At 41.1% G+C, this 20764-nt stretch overlaps 1 protein-coding gene across 1 annotated transcript in view; it reads right to left on the bottom strand.

Moving 5' to 3' along the window:
- Positions 1-20764, bottom strand: part of DNAH11 (dynein axonemal heavy chain 11) — a 313463-nt gene that overhangs the window by 11862 nt on the left and 280837 nt on the right. The window contains 4 exon segments of the mRNA XM_041728012.1: positions 6627-6746; positions 9644-9835; positions 16507-16734; positions 20393-20520. Of these exon segments, the coding sequence (XP_041583946.1) occupies positions 6627-6746; positions 9644-9835; positions 16507-16734; positions 20393-20520 (668 nt within the window).

The following is a 20764-nucleotide window of genomic DNA, read 5'->3' as shown; positions in this document are numbered from 1 at the left end:
CGGGGCTTTAAGAAATGGCAGTTTTTCTGAATTTCAGTTTCATCAGTGAAGCAGTGCTCCTGATAGCTACCTCACGATCCTGGCTGTGGGAATTTAGGGACCATGTATGCAAACGGCTAGGCACATAGTGAGTAGTCTTTTACATTCATTTGGATCTTTTTTGTGTCCTAGGAAAAGACATGATTATTTCAAATACATTTTGGTTTCCTAGAATGAAAAAAAAAAAAAGACTGCCTGAGGAATGTTCCACTGTAAATTCCTACTATGATGTCAGAAAAGCAAAGTTTGAAAAGTGAGTTCATATAGGTTCTTAAGTGTTCTCTTTCTCCTTTAAGAAAACTGTAAAGATTTCAGCATACTCCAGGAGCTCTGTGAATCCTGGCCTGAATCCCTTTCCACTCAAGGCTTTCACGAAAAGCTGCTGCTTGTTGATGGACCCAGAACAGTAGAGCGATCTGCATACTGACCACCTGTCTTGCCTTTGGGAAACATCATTTGAAGAGGTTATTGTTACTCTTAAAAGAATAAGAATCAATACTTCTAAACAGACCCTTCTCCAAAGATGATAAATGAACTGCCAATAAGCACAAAAAGATGCCCAACATTGCTAGTCTTAGGGGGATTGCCACTCAAAACCACACTCTGATACCACTTCACGCCTACCAGGATGGCTTAAAAAAAAAGTAGTGGATGGGATTACAAGAGTGTTGGCAAGGGGATCCCTGGGTGGTGCAGCGGTTTAGTGCCTGCCTTTGGCCCAGGGCGCGATCCTGGAGACCCAGGATCGAATCCCACGTTGGGCTCCCGGTGCATGGAGCCTGCTTCTCCCTCTGCCTGTGTCTCTGCCTCTCTCTCTCTCTCTCTCTCTCTGTGACTATAATACATAAATAAATAAAAATTTAAAAAAAAAAAGAGTGTTGGCAACAACGTAGAGAGTGTAGAAACTGATACATTGCTAGTGGGGATATAAAATGGTGCATTCACTTTGGAACTATAATTTGGCAGTTCCTTAAAATGTTAAATAGAGTTATACCATATGATCCAACAATTTCACTCTTATGTATATACCCAAGGGGGAAATGGAAATGTCCACACAATGATGAATGAATAAAGAAAATGTATCCATACAATGGAATATTATTTGGCCATAAAAAGGAAGCACTGACACATACTATAGCATGGATGAACCTTGAAAACATGTTAAGTGAAAGGTAGCAAACATAGAAGGCCACATAGTGTATCATTCTACTTATTTTTTTTATTTTTTAAGATTTTATTTATTTATTCATGAGAGACACAGAGAGGCAGAGAAACAGGCAGAGGGAGAAGCAGGCTCCATGCAGGGAGCCCAACGAGGAACTTGATCCCAGGACTCCAGGGTCACACCCTGGGCTGAAGGCAGACGCTCAACCACAGGGACCCAGGTGTCCCTGTATCATTCTACTTATATAAAATCTCCAGAATAGGTGAATCCATAGAGACAAAAAGTCAGTTAGTAGTTGCCTGGGCCTGGGGATTAGGGAAGAGGATGATGAGTGACTCCTAAGGGATGCAGGGTTTCTTTGGGGGGTGGGGGGATGAGGTATCTAAGACTGTGGTGATGGCCGCGTAGCTGTGGATATACTTAAGACCTGTGGATTGTCCAAGTGAAATTGGTAAATTTCCATTTGAACTTGTCTCAGTAAAGCTATTAAAAAAAAAATTGATGGTGTCGCGCTCAAGGAGAACGATCCTCCACAGTATGAGAAAAAAGCATCAAGGATTTGAAGTCATTTTTGCAGAAATCACTGTCTGGCACAATTATGAGAGACACCAGGAAAGCCAGCATCCTGCCACTCTGCTGACTCTGTCCTTCTTACATCTTGTTTTCTGATATTTAATAATCTCTGATATTTATTTATTTATTTATTTATTTATTTATTTATTTATTTATTTATTATTTGTTTTTATTTATTTATTTATATTTATTATTTATATTTATTTATTTATAAATATTATTTATATTTATCTGATATTTATTTATTATTTCTGATATTTAATAATAAATAGACCTATCTCCTCTGCTGCCTCTCCAAGTGGTCTTGGTTATTGACAAGAAGCTCCTAGTTCACTGTGGGTCTGAACAAGTGTATTTGTCCTTGGCCTTCTGAGTAAAATATGCCATGGCCCCAAAGTGCCGTGAGGGATTTTCAGAAATTACTCAACATTAATTTTATGATCAAGGTGTCTTCAGAGCTGACAGGTACATGAGTGATTTTCCAGACAGTACCTTCATTTTACAAATGAATAAATGAGGCACAAGGAGGTCCTGCTCAAAGCTGGACAGCAAGTGAGTGGCCGAATGAAAACCTAGAGCTCTGAGCTCCTGGGCTGCCCACTTTTGTGCACGGCGGCACCCCATGCCGCGTACCACACACAGTGCAGACGTGAGTCAGTGTTTGCTGACCCATACCCCTAATACTACAATCAGATCAGCGTTCCAGCCGATGCAGCGTGCCATACACAGAGACCGTGGTCTGTAGAGTCCGATTTTGAGTTCAAATCCTGGTTTAGTTACTTACCAACTGTTTGACCTCTGTCAATCGGGGTTTCTTTTCTGATGACATGGGGTATTAGTACCTACTTGACAGGATGATGGTGAAGAGAAGAAATAATACACATGAATTGTGTAGTACTGACCCCTAGCAAGTATTTAATAAATGGTTTCCACTGTTATAATCACAGATTAAATCTTGTCAAGTATGAAATATAGATCATGAAAATTTATACTTCATAATAAAATACCTTCCATTTAGTAAGCACGTTGGTCTAGTGCTGTACCAATGTTTAAACCTAACAAAAATACCCACGAAATGGGCCATTCTTGTTTTGTAGAGGATGAAACGGAGGTTCAGGGGAGGTGTCTAAAATCAAAGCATATACAGGGAGAACTGAATTTGAACCCTAGTATTTAATATATGACAACTTTCAGTGCAACCAGAGGTCCTAATTTCTAAACAAGTTAACCAACGTGAGAAGTGGTGAAGAGATGTCCTGCAGATGCACAAGTGCTAGATTGAGTTCCCAATATAAACAGCAAGAGTAGGACACATCTGCAAGAGAACAGAAGAACTGGGATTTTGCAGCATCTGACACCAAGTCGGCAAGTGTTTTAACTTCCTCTGTTGAGAAGGTGGCACCGTCTGGTGAGGATGCAAGATTTCAAATGGAGCATTTGGAGCCGAAAACGTCAGCAGGTCTCCATGGGAGCGTGGATACCTAAATTTCTAAAGGGCTCTCCCCCACTCCAGTGCTGCCCCTCTGGTTTCATCATTTATATTTATTGTCCAACTATTTGAATGGGAGTTCAGACTTGGGAAGGTTAATGGACTGTCTAGTTTGGCAACAGTAATTGGCTCCCTATCCTCAGGCCACAGCCAGAGAGGGAACGTCAGCATGAGCTTCTCACTCTGCCCCTTGACCTCCACCATCATTTGGAGAAATCAGCCTCTGTAAAGGTCACGTGCCTGACACTGTTTATCTTTCCCATCTCCATGGTAACCTGCTCCCAGACCTCTTCTGAGGAGTGACTTCCAATTGTATTAAATTGAAAGTGTCTTTCTGACCTGTGAAATCCTGCTCATTAGAACTAAGGAAAGACCAGGAGTCTCACGGCAAAGGAAACAAATAATGGGCACAGGCCAGGAAAGTTTTTTTTGTTTTTGTTTTTTGTTTTTTGTTTTTTTTGGCATTGTCTCCAAATTGTTTAACATTATTAAAAGTAGTAAAAAAATCTGTCTTCAATTTTCTGTATTAGACTACTTATAATAGACCATATTTTCTTTTCTTTTTTTTAAAGATTTTATTTATTTGTTCAGGAGAGACACGGAGAGAGAGAGGCAGAGACACAGGCAGAGGGAGAAGCAAGCTCCACACAGGGAGCCCGAGGCGGGACTCGATCCGGAGACTCCAGGATCACACCCCGGGCTGAAGGTGGCGCTAAACCCCTGAGCCACCTGGGCTGCCCTAGACCATATTTTCTACGACAGGATTATTTCTCAAAATAGACTAAAGGAAAGTGATCAAACGATGTAATACTTTAATAAGATGAAGTTCTCAAACATTATAAACAAGAGGTGTTCAAACCATTAAAAAATGTAGCACTTTATTTTTTTTTGCAGTCCTTTGCATATTTATTAAGTTTTCATTTAAATTCCAGTTAACATACCATGTAATATTAGTTTCAGGTTTACAATATAGTGATTCAACACTTCCACACAACACCCAGTCCTCATCACAAGAGCATTTCTTAATCGCCATCACCTTTCCCCCAACCCCCCATCCACTTAACCATCAGTTTATCCTCTGTAGTTAAGAGTCTGTTTCCTAGTTTGCCTTTTTTTTTCTTTGTTCATTTGTTTTGTTAAATTTCACATATAAATGAAATCATATGGTATTTGTCTTTCTCTGACTGACTTTGTTTAGCATAATACCCTCTTGCTCCATCCATGCTATTGCACCTGGCAAGACTTTATTCTTTTTTTTATGGCTAATAGTCCATTGTTACATCGTTACTGCCTCTCCATCCATTTGAATGGACACTTGGGCTGTTTCCATAATGAGGCTATTGTAGATAATGTTGCTATAAACATCCGGGGGCATGTATTTCTCAGAAATAGTATTTTTGTGTTTTCTGGGTAAATACCTAGTAGTGCCATTGCTGGATCATAAGGTGGCATTTTTTTAAAACATTTTATTTGTTTATTGGAGAGAGAAAGAGTGCACATGCATAAGCTGGGGTCAGGGGCAGAGGCAGAGGGAGAAGCAGACTCCCCACCAAGCAGGGAGGTTGATGTGGGACTCAATCACAGAACCTCGAGATCACAACTTGAGCCTAAGTCAGATGCTTAACTGATGAGCCACTCAGATGCCCCTCTTAGGGTAGTTCTATTTTTACTTTTTGAGGAAACTTCATACTATTTTCCACAGTGGCTGCACCCACCAGTCTACATTCCCGCCAACTGGATAGGAGGGTTCCCCTTTCTCCACATCCTTGCCAACACCTGCTGTTTCTTGTGTTGCTGATTTTAGCCCTTCTGGCAGGTGTGAGGTGGTAACTCATTGTAGTTTTGATTTGTTTCCCTGATAATGAGAGATGTTGAGGATCTTTTCATATCTCTGTTGGCCATCTGTATGTCTTCTTTGGAGAAATGTCTGTCCATGTCTTCTGCCCATTTTGAATTGGATTATTTGTTTTTTGAGTGTTGAGTTTTATAAATTCTTTATATATTTTGGCTACTACTAACCCTTAATCAGATATGTCATTTGGAAATATTTTCTCCCATTCCATAAGCTGCCTTTTAGTTGTATTGTTTCCTTCCGTGCAGAAACATTTTATTTTAATGAAGTCCCAATAGTTTATTTTTGCTTTTATTTCCCTTGCCTCAGGAGACCTATCTAGAAAGAACTTGCTATAGCCAATGTCAAAGAAGTTATACAGCACTACTTTAAACAGAGTTGGTATCCTGTTCAAGTGGGAAAAGACATAGCGTGGTGTAGTGTGCCTTATGTTTCCAAGAAATAGGCAATGGCCATGGCCATGGCAGCCTTTAGAGACGCAGCATGAAGGAAGTGTGGCCACCACTTTCAGCTACTTCAATATGGAAAACAGAGACAGAGAGCACTTTTGTCAGAAATACAGCCCTGGTCACAAACTGAACGGCTGTTTGGTCTTTGCCGACAGGGTTGTTAAAATAAGAAATGGGAAAAGGAGCTTAATCTCTCTCAACTCCAGTACAGGCGGTGCTCTACCCTTTCCTCACAGGTGGAAGACTGGGTTCTCGCATCACATGTTTCTTGAGCACATACTTAAAGAGTTAGTGATCAAAATTTAGAATTCCATGGCTTCTGTGACAGATTTCACTTATTTTAGAACCCTCAAATTGAAATCTAATTCCTGTCTTCTGGATGGAGCTCTTCTTGCCCATTGTAACTGATGGACCTGGGGCAAGCCATGCCACAGTCTCTCTCTATAAAAGTGGTTAACAGTGTCAGTTCTGCATACCTGCCAGGGTTATTCCAAAGATCCAGTCAGACAGTTTATCTGAGGGTCCTTCATCTGGGCATAGAACATGAGAATGATGCACAAAAATAATCTAGGAGGTCTTATTCAAACAGTTTCAGACTTCATAGATCTGAGATGGGGCCCAAGAGTCTGCATTTCTGGAGCACCTGGGTGGCTCAGTAGGTTTAAGCATCAGACACCTGATTTCAGCTCAGGTGATGATATCTGTGCTCAGCAGGGAGTGCTTGAAGATTCTCTCTCTGCCCCTCCCCCACTCACACGCACACATGCAAGCGTGCTCTCTCTCTCTCTCTCAGATAAATAATTTAAAAAAAAAGACTGCAATTCTAACAAATTTCCAACCTCTGTGACAGCGGGCCAGAAGTATTTATATAGTGGAATTAGTTAAAATAATTCTTACTAGAGGGGCGCCTGGCTGGCTCAGTAGGAGAAGCATGTGACTCTTGATTTTGGGATTATGAGCTCAAGCCCCATGTGGGGAGGAGATTAAATAAATAAAACTTAAAAAAAAAATTCTTGCTAGGATTTTCTCCTCTGTAAAATGAATTATTAAGTGTCTTACCAGAGATGGATTCATGAATTCTTCCAAATACACCCGACACAGCTTGCGATCCCAATCATCTGTGATGTGGCCCCCATACATGATCTCACCAAAGAGGTAACGGAGATCTTCCCATGGGACCTGGGAGAAAAATCACACAAATGTTCATTTCCAGGCCCAGTATATCTGCCTCAGAGAGGCCAGTTAGCAGCACAAGCCTCTCTCCAAGCTCCTCTAACACTGTGTCTCCCCAAATCCCCTCAACAGGAGGGCTTAAAAGAGGTTCAGTAATCGTCTGGGCTTTTACATAGAATTACATTCAGTCTGTTTAAACACCTTCAGTGAAAATTCACTAACACTGAACATTTAAGGCAGATTTTAAAGCAATCATTCCTAGAACATGATATGTAGGGAGACTTTATAAATTCAGAATCTCATCCCCAAATCAAGAAAACGTATTAGTTCACAGAGCCTTTGAGCTAGGTCCTGTTTTTTTTTTTGTTTTTTTTTTGTTTTTTTTTTTTTAAATTTTTTATTTATTTATGATAGTCACAGAGAGAGAGAGAGAGGCAGAGACACAGGCGGAGGGAGAAGCAGGCTCCATGCACCGGGAGCCTGATGTGGGATTCGATCCCGGGTCTCCAGGATCGCGCCCTGGGCCAAAGGCAGGCGCCAAACCGCTGCGCCACCCAGGGATCCCTAGGTCCTGTTTTTATGATCCAATACCACGTTTTATTATCTCATTTAGGCAAATAAAGAAAATCTTGTACCATCTGAATTTGGGATGTACTTAGGAAACCATCCCCTTGCAAAAATCCAGGCAAACCAATCTCCTTGCTACCAACTGACTCGAGGGCTCGGGTTAGGGCATGACTGGCCTACTACGCGGCTATTCTAAGGGTTCTAATGACTGTACCATGTAGTATTCAAGAAATATAACAGTGTCTCCTCTTTATTTGGCTTCGCAGGACTTGAAGCCTCTCTCTGCTACCCTTTAGCTTCCTCTGGGTTTGCAAAACATGCCAGTTTGTGATGAAGCCTTTCTAGACAGGAACCTTTATACCCTCAGGGGCAGTAGATTGCCTCCCAGCAGTTCAAGTAAAAACTTAATTATAGCCTTCATTTGTTGCATGATTTGACAGAACAAGTAAAATTGCTTCAACTGTTCCAACGTACTTGTTACAAGTTTATTTGAATTTGAATAAATGAACCTCAAATGGGTCTTTCTTTCAAGCTCGTCTGATGGGAGCGAGAAATAAGAGCGAAGAGCCTGGCCTGTAGCATGCTCCCCGTTCCACCCCATGGGCACCGTCCACGTCGTCCTCATGGAATGCACGGGAAACAAAGACGTCTCCATTTCACTTCTCTGGTACGTTTTGTTCATACCTGCTATGTATCCTACCACCTGATATGTGGCTCCCTGGAGATTTTAATCAACTGGAGATCTATCCTTCTCAATAACTGACTCTCTCCCCTTACATCTTGCTCTTTGTTTTTAACATCTACCTCCTTGAAAAGGGCATTCTGCACCGCCCAACTCTGTGCTCATAACCTAGCTCTCAAGTCCTGGCAACTCGCTTCACTATGTGTGGTGAATGGCTTGGGTCTAGACATCTGAGAGAGGAGGAGGCATGAAAAACTGAAAGCTGTGTGGATCCTGGAACAACAGTGGGGGCGGCGGGCAGGACATGATTCACTTGGCCACCTGGGGTTGCCAAGTCTCAGGATGGGAGAGCCAGGGAGAAACAGGAGTCCGCTCCCTTATTTCTCCTCGTCATTTCTAACTTGACGCTGTACATGACACTCAGTTGGAATAGGGTAATATTCCCTGTCTCAGCCTCAGGGGACAGTTATGAAGCACCTGTATAAAAGAATTAAGTGGTCCATTTCACTTTCTACCCAAGACTATTACAACAGTCAATTTTGCCTGCAATATTATAAACAAAATGTGTTAAGGTCAACACAAAATATTATTTATTACAAGATCAAAATATGAGCAAATGTATATTTTAAAAATGGTAGATATGGAATATTGATCATCACATACCATACTAACGCCATTTGTTTTGGATACAACTTCCTCAAAATGTGTTCCTCAGGAGAACACACCCATATATATTAAGTGTACATATTCTGATAGCAGTCACATCACCTTTGAAGCTTGAGGAGACTTATTTGGTCATGAAAATTGTAACAATGATCGCCGAAAGAACATAAAGCAATCATTTACACATAGAAACACAGATGAGTCATTTTTAAAGGCCCTTTATAGAAAATGTAGCCCAGAGCATAACACCTGGTTTTGACAAATATATCTCAATTTTAACAGATTTAACTGAATGGGAAATGTTTCCTTTTGGAGGACGAAGCCAGAAAATTCTTACAAATGGTTCTTCCTTTTTTGAAATCCAATCACTGGGTTTATAAGAGTTTACACAAATGTTCTTGATGAAGCATTCCCCTTCCCATCTGTAAAACACATTTTAGCTATGAAATAAAATCATTCATCTACCTTTAACTTCCAATCAAGGGGAACATAACTGAGAAAGTCACAACAAGGTGGCATCCTTAATACATAATAATGACATATGCAGGAAATGCACCATTATTTATACATGTGACGCGCTGTAAATTGCTTCCATCATAAGAACTAATTGTAGTGATTATTAATGCAGTGTTATGAACTGTCAGAATTGCTGTATGTAATTACATTTGTGCAAATGCTTCATTACCTGCCTAATGAATCTGGCATATATGCACATGTAAACCACTGTTTTTGTTAACATAATGAAGGACATTTTTTTTTTTCACTAAGCTGCTGATGTAGAACTGGTTTGACCTATCTTATGAAGTTCGAGCATCCACTGCTGGAAAACCTTTGATCTGGTTTATTTTCACACTTGGCAGAAGATGCATATATAGTGTCAGCTATTTCAATAATAGCTTCGAAAGAGAAATTACGGTCCATTTGATAGTAGCCAAAGACTGACAGATTCAGTACACTCTTGGGAAGAGGTTATCCGACCACTGGCACTTACGTTAGGGTTTGCCTCTAAGTAGTTGTAGAGGACATTGGCACAAATGGTGAGGTCTCCAGGACTGAAGGGATATCTGCGGCTCCAGCCCCGGGGGCCGAACCTCAGTCTCCCGGCGACACAAGCATGGAAGTAGCACAGAGAAAAGAGGATGCTTTTAAATTCCTGCTCCTTGGAGCATGCCTCAAGTGTATCCTGGGAGAAAAGGAAAATATTTGATTATCCTTCTGCATGGCTTCCAAGGGCAAGGGTCTGAATTTTCGATGATCTTGTATAAAACCTTGAGGGAGATGGAAGGTAGGGGTGCCAGACAGTTTTAAGCACGGCTGTCTATCCTATCAGAGCATAATGGGAGACTGGCCATTTGGCGTTTGCCAGACTATTAATTTAAGAGGAATGCTTTGACTTTTTTTTAGTTATTTTACTGAATGCTTCTAACTTCACTAGACAATGACACGATTCATTCTAAGCAGTGATAATACTGCTTGACATCATTTTCCCCTGCAAAATTCTCCTTGAAAAATCTAGCTGACCAGAGGACACCACCTTAGTTTCATCAACTTAGCAGAATACTACTTAACCCCAGCCCTTCATTTCCTCTGGTTTCATAGTAATACAGATTACTGGGGCACATGGCCACCCATCAAAAAACGATTTCCCATCCTCTCTTGAAGCCAGATGTGCCATATGACCAAGTTCTTGCCAAAGGAATTTGCACAGAAGTGATGTGTACAATTCCCATGTCATTTACTTAAAAGGACGTTGCTTGCCCTGGTTGTCACTCTTTTCCTTTTTCTGTGGGCTAGAAATGAGGATGACCAGACAACCATGGAAGCCATGAGTGAGTTCCAGCAGAAGCATCTACCAGCTTGGGTGTGTAGCTAAGCTCATGAAACAGAGCTGCCAGTTACAGGTGAGAGAAGTCATCTTGCTTGGATCACTAATTTTGTAGTGTACCTGAGCAAATACAGTCACCCTGACAAATGGTTTCCTTCCAATGAACTTAAAGTAGAATTCACTGCTGGGTAGAAAGAATGGCATATGGAAGACTGGAACACACACACGCTTATACACTCTATCTATAACACTTTTTTGAAATTGTAGAGGGAAAATTAAATCTTAGCATGCTGATATAAATCCTTCCACAGCCATAAAATTAAAAGGTGAACAACAGCTATCCAATCTTTGCCTTAAAGATAGTAATACTTTATTCTCAAATTTGGCAGTTCTGTGAGGCAAACAAGGACTACTTTAACTGATGTTGGGCAGTAGAAGATAAGGCCAAAGCTGAAACTTTATGTCTTGTACTTTATTTATTTTTTTAAGATTATTTATTTATTTATTCATGGGAGAGAGAGAGAGAGAAAGGCAGACAGATACACAGGCAGAGGGAGAAGCAGGCTCCATGCAGGGAGCCTGACATGGGCCTTGATCCTGGGTCTCCAGGATCAGGCCCTGGGCTGAAGGTGGCACTAAACCACTGAGCCACCTGGGCTGCCCTGTCTTGTACTTTAAAATGGCCAAATTATAGCCAGTCTATATTTAAAATGGATTGGACAACTTGGGCCATTTACCACCTTTCAGGTGGGAGATCAGATCTGATCTCCCAGGCAACTTCTAGTAAAAGTCTAAACCAAGACTAGACTTGCCTTGTTCTAAGACTAGAAGAAGGGTTTTTTTTTTTCTTTAAAGATTTTATTTGTTTATTCATGAGAGAGAGAGAGAGAGGGAGAGAGAGGCAAAAACACAGGCAGAGAGAGAAGCCAACTCCATGCAGGGAGCCTGATGCAGGCCTCGATTCTGGACTCAGATCATGCCCTGAGCTGAAGGCAGATGCTCAACAGCTAAGCCACCCAGGCATCCCTAGAAGAAGCTTTTTAGTTTCTTTCTGTATCAGTTTCATCAGAATCCAGGGTTATTACTACCAGATATAGTTCTAAAACTGACCAGGCCATCCCTAGTGCTGACCCAACTAAATCACTAGGTCATTTGAAAACACTAGGCCATTTCTAGGCAATTTGCAGGGCTGAAGATACACCATCATTAAACATAACATTTCTACAACTAACATGAAATAAAACACAAGCTCATGAAAGAAGAAAATAGAAACTATATAACTATAATTAATCTTGAAGAATATAAAAATATGTTAGTTTTAAATGTAAGGAATTTCTAGGAGAAACTTATTTAGAAATTATGATCTAGGGCAGCCCAGGTGGCTCAGCGGTTTGGCGCCGCCTTCAGCCCAGGGCATGATCCTGGAGACCCAGGATCGAGTCCCACATCAGGCTTCCTGCGTGAAGCCTGCTTCTCCCTCTGCTTGTGTCTCTGCCTCTCTCTGTCTGTGTGTCTCTCATGAATAAATAAATAAAATAAAATAAAAAATTATCATCTAACATGTCACCTAACACCTCCCTGAATAACATATAGTCCACAGAAAACCAAGGTACTACAATAACCAAGTACATTAATTCCATAAATGTTTCATATAATCGATTTAGTTTTATCCTCAGTGCTTAAAAAATATATAACTTAGGCATCTGGGTGGCTCAGTGGGTTAAGCATCTGACTTTTCATTTTAGCTCAGGTCATAATCTTAGGTTGTGAGATTGAGTCTTGCCACTGGGCTCTGTCCTGGGCGTGGGAGACTGCTTAAGCTGGGATCCTGTTTAAGATTCTCTCTCTCTCTCTCCCTCTGCTCCTCCCCTGCCCTACTCCTCTCTCTCAAAAAAAAAAATTGCAACTCAATGCCATTTCATTATGCTCTGATAATATGAATGCCACTAGAAAAAAATATAAATTAAGTGTTTCTAATTAGAAAAAAGTATGAGTCTACCTGACATTCTACATTTCAGGTAATTTGTATTTTTACAAACCAAATGATGAGCAAATTAATATCAGAAAACACATGAATAGCACTGTGAACAGAGAACAGGTATCCACACTTGTAGAACAGTATTGTATGCACACAGATGCCAGTTTTATATGCACAACTACCAATTGTTTCTGCTACAAATCTTACAGGAAAAAGAAATCTAAGGTGCCTGGGTGGCTCAGTCAGTTAAGTGTCCAACTTTTGACTATGGCTGGGGTCATGATTTCAGGGTCATGGAATTGGGGCTTGTGTTGGGCTGCACGCTGAGCATGAGGCCGGCTTGGGATTTCCTCTCTCTCTCTACGCCTCACCTGCCCCTGCTAGTGTGTGCTCTGTCAAAAAAAAAAAAAAAAAAAAAAAAGGAGAGAGAGAGAAAAGAAAAGAAAAAAATCTGTTTTTATTTTAAAAATGTGGTTATTATCTGGGTATGAAAGCAACCTAAATAGTACTCCCTTGTGATATCTTCAAGAGGTAGGTGCTATTGAGCTAAAACACATAGGGAGGCAGGACCCTACAGGAAATGCTTCTTTACATCTTGATCACTTAATGATTGCATTTATATAAATATTCTGGAATGCTCAGGAAAATAAAGGACTAATATTAAACTTGTTCATTATGAACATATGTATCAAAGTTCAAAGGTAAATTCTGATTTGGAGGTAAGATTTAAAATGCAAATTTAACTGATTTGAATATTAAAGCATGCAAAACAAAAACACCCAAAGAGAACAGTCCATTTGTACAGATCCCTTGGGTGCTTTTCTCATCTGAGGACGGTACCCAGACAACACGAGCAACTGGAGCTCATTTACCTAACCCAAATAAGTACCCAAAGTAAATGGCATTCACTACCCTTGGTCTATGTCACAAGCTTCAGCTACATAAGACCGTGGCAGCAACACAAAACACCCAGGATGATACAAGCAGCCTTGGGAAAGTGGGAAGTCTGTGATACAGATCACTAACTGCCTGTCCTAAAATGTCTTGTTGCTGACTTTTAGCTGGGCATATGGCTGCCCAAGATAAATGGACTTTTCCCAGCCTCTTGTGCAGGTAGGTAATGCAATGTGACTGTGTATAACCAGTGAGATGAAAGGAGAAATATTATATATTCTCTTGCAGAAAGCATCTTTAAAAAAGAGGCAAACATGTGCTCATGGCCGCCTTCTTTGTTCATTCTTTCATCCTATTATCAGGAACATGGATATGGGGGCTGCCACCTGGGACCCTGGCAAGCCCATCCCAGAAACAATGAACTGTAAAAGAACTAGACTGAGGACAACTTTGTGTGACACACTGAGCTCTGAATGACATACCTCCACAATTCTCATGTGGCAGAAATACTTTTTAACCTTTTTAAAGCTACTGTTGTTTCATACTTCTTTCACAGGTAGCCAAGCATAATTCTAACCAATAAAAGAGTGCTGGGGACCTACTCAACAGATGACCAGGGAGTACAGGTTAATACCCTTAAATTACATCATCTGAATAAAACCCACATTTTATTTTCTAACATAATGACAGGTAAACATTCACAAGACTAGTCTACAATTTTTAGATTTCCTTTAGAGTTTTTGTTGGGTTGGTTTTGGCTGTAATAGGTTTGATAGGAAGTTCATCAAGTGAGTAACTTTGATTAACTTTGCTTTTGCAACTTATGACCAAATTTAGTCTTAATATTTCAGAGGATCCTTTCTACTAGATAAATACTTCCCCCGGAAGTACTTGAGTCTTTCTGGTAGTTGTAATCTTTAGTTAATCTAAGTGGCTTTCCAGATAATAGTCAAAAGAACTGATACTTACTTTCATGAATAAAGTAGAACATGAGGAGGGATTCATGTAGAGGCTTTGGGGAATCTTCACCTCTGTCATGAAATGCAACACATTTGTTTGTTTGTTTGTTTAATTTTTTTATTTATTTATGATAGTCACAGAGAGAGAGAGAGAGAGAGAGAGGCAGAGACACAGGCAGAAGGAGAAGCAGGCTCCATGCACCAGGAGCCCGACGTGGGATTTGATCCTGGGTCTCCAGGATCACACCCTGGGCCAAAGGCAGGCGCCAAACCGCTGCGCCACCCAGGGATCCCCGCAACACATTTTTAAATGTGCATTTCCTTGGGGAGAGTGTTGTAGTTTTATCAGATTATCAGAAAGATCCTTACCAATAAAAAGCTTAAGGATAATTGGGGTGAAGCATATTTGTTCATGAAATCTCACTTTTTCACAAATACAGACAATTGTCCTAGGAGGTTAGATAATCCTACTTAAATATATCAAATTCTGGGCAGCCCGGGTGGCTCAGCAATTTTGCACCACCCTTGGCCCAGGGCCTGATCCTGAAGACCCGGGATCAAGTCCCACTTCGGGCTCCTGGCATGGAGCCTGCTTCTCCCTCTGCCTGTGTCTCTGCCTTTCTCTCTCTCTCTCTCTCTCTCTCTCTCTCTCTCATGAATAAATAAATTTTAAAAATCTAAAAAAAAAAAGTATATCAAATTCCTTTTGTGTATTTACTTTGGGAAAGAGTTTGAGAATATCATATGGTCAGAAATTATCAACTGAGGGATTAAAAAAATACATGCCTGCCATGGTTCACAAAAGAAAACATCCTGCAACTATGTAATAGACTCAACAAGATTTTTCTGAATGCCTTGTTTACACAGTCTAGTGTGTTTATACATATGCTTAATTTATAGGTAATTAACTGTATTCTTCAAAATTGTACTCTTAGGTGGCCAATTATTATTATTCCTTCATAATGTTGGCTTGGGTACTGGCCCAAGAGACACTAGCGAAAAAGTGAAGCATGTTGGTATGCTTCATAGAGAATGTTAATATTTCTAACAAGAGGCTTAATATTTATACCAAACCATATGCATTTCCACTTTGGGGTTCATTCTACTTCTCCTAATAAGAATACTGTTTCCTAGGGTGCCTGGGTGGCTCAGTTGGTGAAACACATGACTACTAATTTTGGCTGAGGTCATGATCTCAGGATCGTGAGGTGGAGCCCTGGGTCAGGCTCTGTGTTGGGCATGGAGCCTGCTTGAGATTCTCCCTCCTTCTCCCCAGGCCCCTCCCCTGGCCCCTCACTCACACACACTCTCTCTCTCTCTCTCTAAAACAAACAAACAAACAAACAAACACACACACACTGTTTCCTAAGGGTGTCTAAGAAAGCAGAAGAACTGGGAACTCAGAGAAACAACAAAGGAAACTTGTTTGAAAGACTTGATTATGATACATGTTGTGATAATTTGGATAAGGAGAATAATTATAATGGTAGTATTTATGCTTGTATCAATTTATTTGTTTTATTTTGGAAGGAAATGAAAGTATAAATAAGGTGGCACCATGGATATACTGCAAAAAGAAGACTTAACTCTACTAAAGTCAAAAGTAGATCTAAAACACTGAATATGATACTGGAACTCTTGCCGTGTCATTACTGTTGTTGCCGTCCTCAGTAACAGCAACCGGAGTAACAGTGGCTGCTTCTCTTCCCGTGCTAAGAGATACTTGTCTGCTCCATTTGTCTTCAATAAGCAGGTTCCTCAGAAAAGGATGTAATTTATTCTCCTTAAACATGTGGCTGTTTTTGTTCTTTTTTTTAAATATTTTATTTATTTACTTGAGAGAGAGCAAGTGTGTATGCAAGTCCGAGTGATGGAGGTGGGGGAGAGAATCTCAAGCAGACTCTACACTGAGCACAGAGTGGGACTGGGGGCTCTATCCCACAACACTGAGATCACCCCCTGAGCTGAAACCAAAAGTCAGAAGCTTAACCAACTGAGTGTATGGCTGTAGTTTTAAGGCAAAACATAGATTTTCTAGTCACTGGGATAGGGAATGGCAGGGTGATCCTTTCAAGACATTAAGCCACACACTGATATTTCACTTCAACCCTCTGCATGAGATGCACACATTGGTAATGGCCCTGTGGTTTTGTGAGAAGACCCTGACTTTGCCCTCAGACCAGGTTCTGCTTTCTTACCTGATCAAAGTTGTAGAGGGCGGCATGCAAATTGGCCAGCATTCCTGTGGGGGGTTCATTAGTAATTTTAATGGAATCTTCCAGAAGTCCTTGAGGGATGATGTGTTCATTTGGTGTAGGTGCAGATTCAGCACTCATGAAAACCCTGTAATCTCTGTGGCCTCCTTGGCTGAATTTTTCGAGGAGTTTTTCCAAGGTTCCTAGCCACTTGGCTACCAAATGGACATTCTGAAAAACAATATGGCTTATAATTCTGGTGAAATTGAAGAATATTACTTAAATTATGGGATCACAACATTTTCCCATATACAAATGTGTAGAAAACTCAGAGAACCAGGATCTAATTTTTCCTGGATTATCATGTTAGGGAGCAAAACACCAAAACACAATTAACTGCACAGTGAACACAGACAGGGCTCTAAATCACCACAGGTCATCTATGCAAACCCAAATCTCCTTCCAACACAGCTTACCTACTTCCAACACCCACCAGTCACCTCTGAGAAGTTGGGTTCCTGACATTTTTCTTTATCACAGTTCAAACTCAATTATGGAGACTTATCTGGTTAGTTTAGTCAAGTATAAAAACTGAAAGCCAGAAATGTACCTCATCACTCACTTCATTGTTTCTGATACCAGCCTCCTCTACTCAATGCTTACTCATTAGTATATGAACTCCAAAGGATGTGAGGGGTGAATGGCTAGCTGAAAAAGAAGTTACTCTGTGTTAAGATGCTCTGAGGATTCCTAACCTGTTATTTTCATTAAACCCTAGAGCTGTCAAAAATCACTAAAGAAATATATGTCACCACCATCACTTCTTCATTTTCAGTTTTGTGATTCACAATCCTCCAACTCTCTCATCCTAAACACCCACAGAGTACATGGCTGTTGGCGCTATGAAAGCAGTACAGCGGCCCTAGCCTCACTGTTCTCTGGCGCCAGAGACATCCTAAATATAATGATTGCCACATTACTCCTAGGGATATGTAGCTTTTCCCAACAAAGAAAAACACTTAATGTTATAAAAGCTACACACAGACACACAAAGAATAAATGCAAATAGGGAATGGAATAGTAACATAGGTATCTTTCTTTGAAACAGTTTTGTTGTAACCAGTCCTATGCCAATTTAGTTGTTCTCGTTATGAACCTTTTTCTTCCTTTGGCAAATACTGAACATTGGTAGGTGTCATAGCTGAAGTGTGTCCCCCCAAATTCATACGGTAAAGTCCTAACCCTCAGTACTTCAGAAAGTGATTGTATTTGGAATAGGTCTTTAAAGAGGTAAGTAAGAGTGGGTCTTAATCCAATATGGCTTGCATCCTTATAAAAAGAGGAGATTAGGACACACACACAGAGGGAAGATCATGTGAAGACACAGTGAGGAGACAACCAACTACACACCAATGAAAGAGGCCTCGGAAGGAACCAACCCTACTGACAACTTGATCAGACTTCTGGTCTCCAGAACTTTAATAAATTAAATTTCTGTTGCTTAAGCTATCTGATCTATGATATTTTAGTATGGCAACCCAGGCAAATTTACACAGTAAGGAAGGGCTCTGAGTTTCCCACCCTATAAGCTTGCTACTGGATTATAGCCATAGTACTCCTCAGACCTAACTGTGCCACTTGCACAAGCAAGCAGAAACAACAATGAAACCTGTTTTGCAAGCTCAAATATGACCTAACTTATGGTCTACAAGATCTTACTCGAGAAGTTTACTTGCAATGAGTAGAAGGATATTCTAAGCAGTGACTCTGGAGTCAAGGAACAGAAAAATCTCCAGGTGAGCCACCACTGACCACAGCCACACTCTGGAGTCTGGCCTGGGAACCATTCTTGAGGATCTTGACTTTGACATTGGCTGGATTCTTGTGCCCACTTGTCCAAGGTCAGGGCAACAATGCCTGTGCAACATTTTTAGGCAATCCATGTACCTTGGAAACCACCCATTTTACCCATGAAAATAGATTTTTAAAATCCACTATGTCAATTCACAAACCATCTGGTAGGTATCTGAGACAAAGATAGCTTACTGCTACCTATGCAATAGTTTTCTCTGGAGTATGGGCTTCTGATAAAATACTAGCTAACTATCCCTCCATGGGCTCCATCTGATCACAGTAACTGACCACTGGAGAGTCTGGCTAAGAGCTCACTAACATGTGCATACACATCACATGCCTATGCTGATATAATTCAGCGTTACATTACCAACAACATAATGAGTTCCCATTATGCTGGTCTTCCCTTTATTCAAAGTCCTTCTTCTCTTTTAAATGGCAAAGAGATAGCAGAGACCTCCAGAAACTGGGATAGCCACCAGCTCGGGGTGGTCTCTCCTCGCCAGTTACTCAATGTGTGGAGAGGAACAGCTCAACAGTTGCATTCTAAGTTACTGGCTTACCATTAAGGACACAAACCCAAGGTCTAAAAGAGATTTCCAAAAGCAGATCTTTCACAAGATAAGGTCTTTTGAGATTTTTTTTTTCATGGTGAAACTTACTAATTGAATTTTTGGGGCCAATGGGAACTTTGCATAGATAGAAAAATAACAAACATTTTACTTCAAATACTATGCTGTGTTTAGGATGACCATACCTCTCCTACTTCCTTGTCAGTCTGAGCCGGTGAACACATGAAAATTCTCAAAGAACTTTCTTTTGCAGGAAGATCTCAGCATCTACCCAACTGTCAGAGGAAGAACTGCAATCTCTGAAGAAAACAAACCCTCCACTGTCACCTGCCTGACCTTGGGAGCCTCAGAGGGGAACAGGTGATCTCAAGTTACCTCACTGAAGTATAACCCAAGTGACAGGTATTGCTCTGCCAGAGGGTTCTATTCTGCTCAGACTCCGGGCAGCTTCTTCATAAATCCAATCCTATTTATGCAGAAATGCAAAATACATCAACCATGGATACTGGAGGCACTAGAGGTGGCCACAGGAGCTAGCAGAGAAAAACGCTGCTTGCTGCCAAGCCGAACTGAACTCAAGGACCAGCTCTGCCACTTTGCTGCTGTGTGCCCTTGAGGTTCTCTGATCATGCCGAGGCTCACTGTTCTGATCTGTGTAACAAGACAACAATACCTATCCCTGTGGTCCTTGCAGCTTAGCTGTCATTATTAGAGATAACATAGCCTATGAATTGCCTCGTAAAGGGTCTGGCATAAATGAGAAACTTTGGGTTCACTGTGCTGCAAATCAAAAGGCTATTTCTAGACCTGATGAGAAAGCTGGTATGCCTTGCTGGAGGAGGAGTCAGCATGGCTCCTAGATTGCCCTCTAAAGCTGGCCTGGGCTCCACCTGCCCCTGGGTTCTTGCTAGAATCTCCAGCCAAGGGAGCCACTTGGGAGGATACTGGGTTAGAGACACAGACTCCTATAATGCTAGCCCTACAAGGGATAAAGGGGTTATCTACTCTAATCCCCTTCACTCACAAAGGAAATGTAACACAACTAACTATTTAGGAGCAGAGTTAGAGTCGTATAATATATGTAAAAATGCTCTGTCAGCTTTAAAGCAACTTGCAAATGTGAGATATTGTGACAATGGCTCTGGCAATCTATACAAGCCTGTTTGTCCTCAAGCACTATTAGTGTTCCAGATATCTGTTAAGTCAGGAGAGTGAGAGAGTTCCCTCTCATATTTTTAGTTTTAAAGCACAATGGCTAGAAAGTTCCTCAAAAGATGATAGCTATCCTTGTCAGCAGAGTCCCTTGGCAGCTTTGGAGGTGTCATTAATACTGAGAGAACCCCGAGGACTCTGCAAATCACCGTGTGGCAGGAGGAAGGATCATTCCCGTTGGCCTGGACAACTCCGTACTGTCCATCCCTTGTGTTCATTCCCAGTGTCTTCCAAGAAGATGTAATACTCACTTGGAGTAAGACCCAGTGTCCTTGTTTGGAAGCTTTCTCCAGTGCCTTTTCTGCCACTGTCTCCTGACCTTGTCCTAAAGACACATTGTGAAATTTTCCCGAGTCAATGGTAAACCCCAGTCTTTTGCCTGTGGGAGGGTACAACAGGGTAAGAGGAAGAGTGAATTGAGGAGAGGTAAGAAGAGTCTGGAATTCTGTGTCTTGGGTCCGTCTGTGGCTACTGCTGTCACCTTCTACGTGACTTTCCTGAAGAATTCGAACTAAACTTCTGTCGTTTCAACAAGCAGCATTTTGAGCTCTCCACAGCTGCCTCCTTGTGAGCATTAGCAAAGCCTGTGGAAATAAGTTCCTCTGGTTTTATGGTAATGAAGC

The sequence above is a fragment of the Vulpes lagopus genome, chromosome 13, assembly GCF_018345385.1.
Source record: "Vulpes lagopus strain Blue_001 chromosome 13, ASM1834538v1, whole genome shotgun sequence".
Classification (NCBI taxonomy): domain Eukaryota; kingdom Metazoa; phylum Chordata; class Mammalia; order Carnivora; family Canidae; genus Vulpes; species Vulpes lagopus.
Note: the sequence above shows the minus strand (reverse complement) of the source record. Positions and strands in the feature narration are given on the sequence as shown.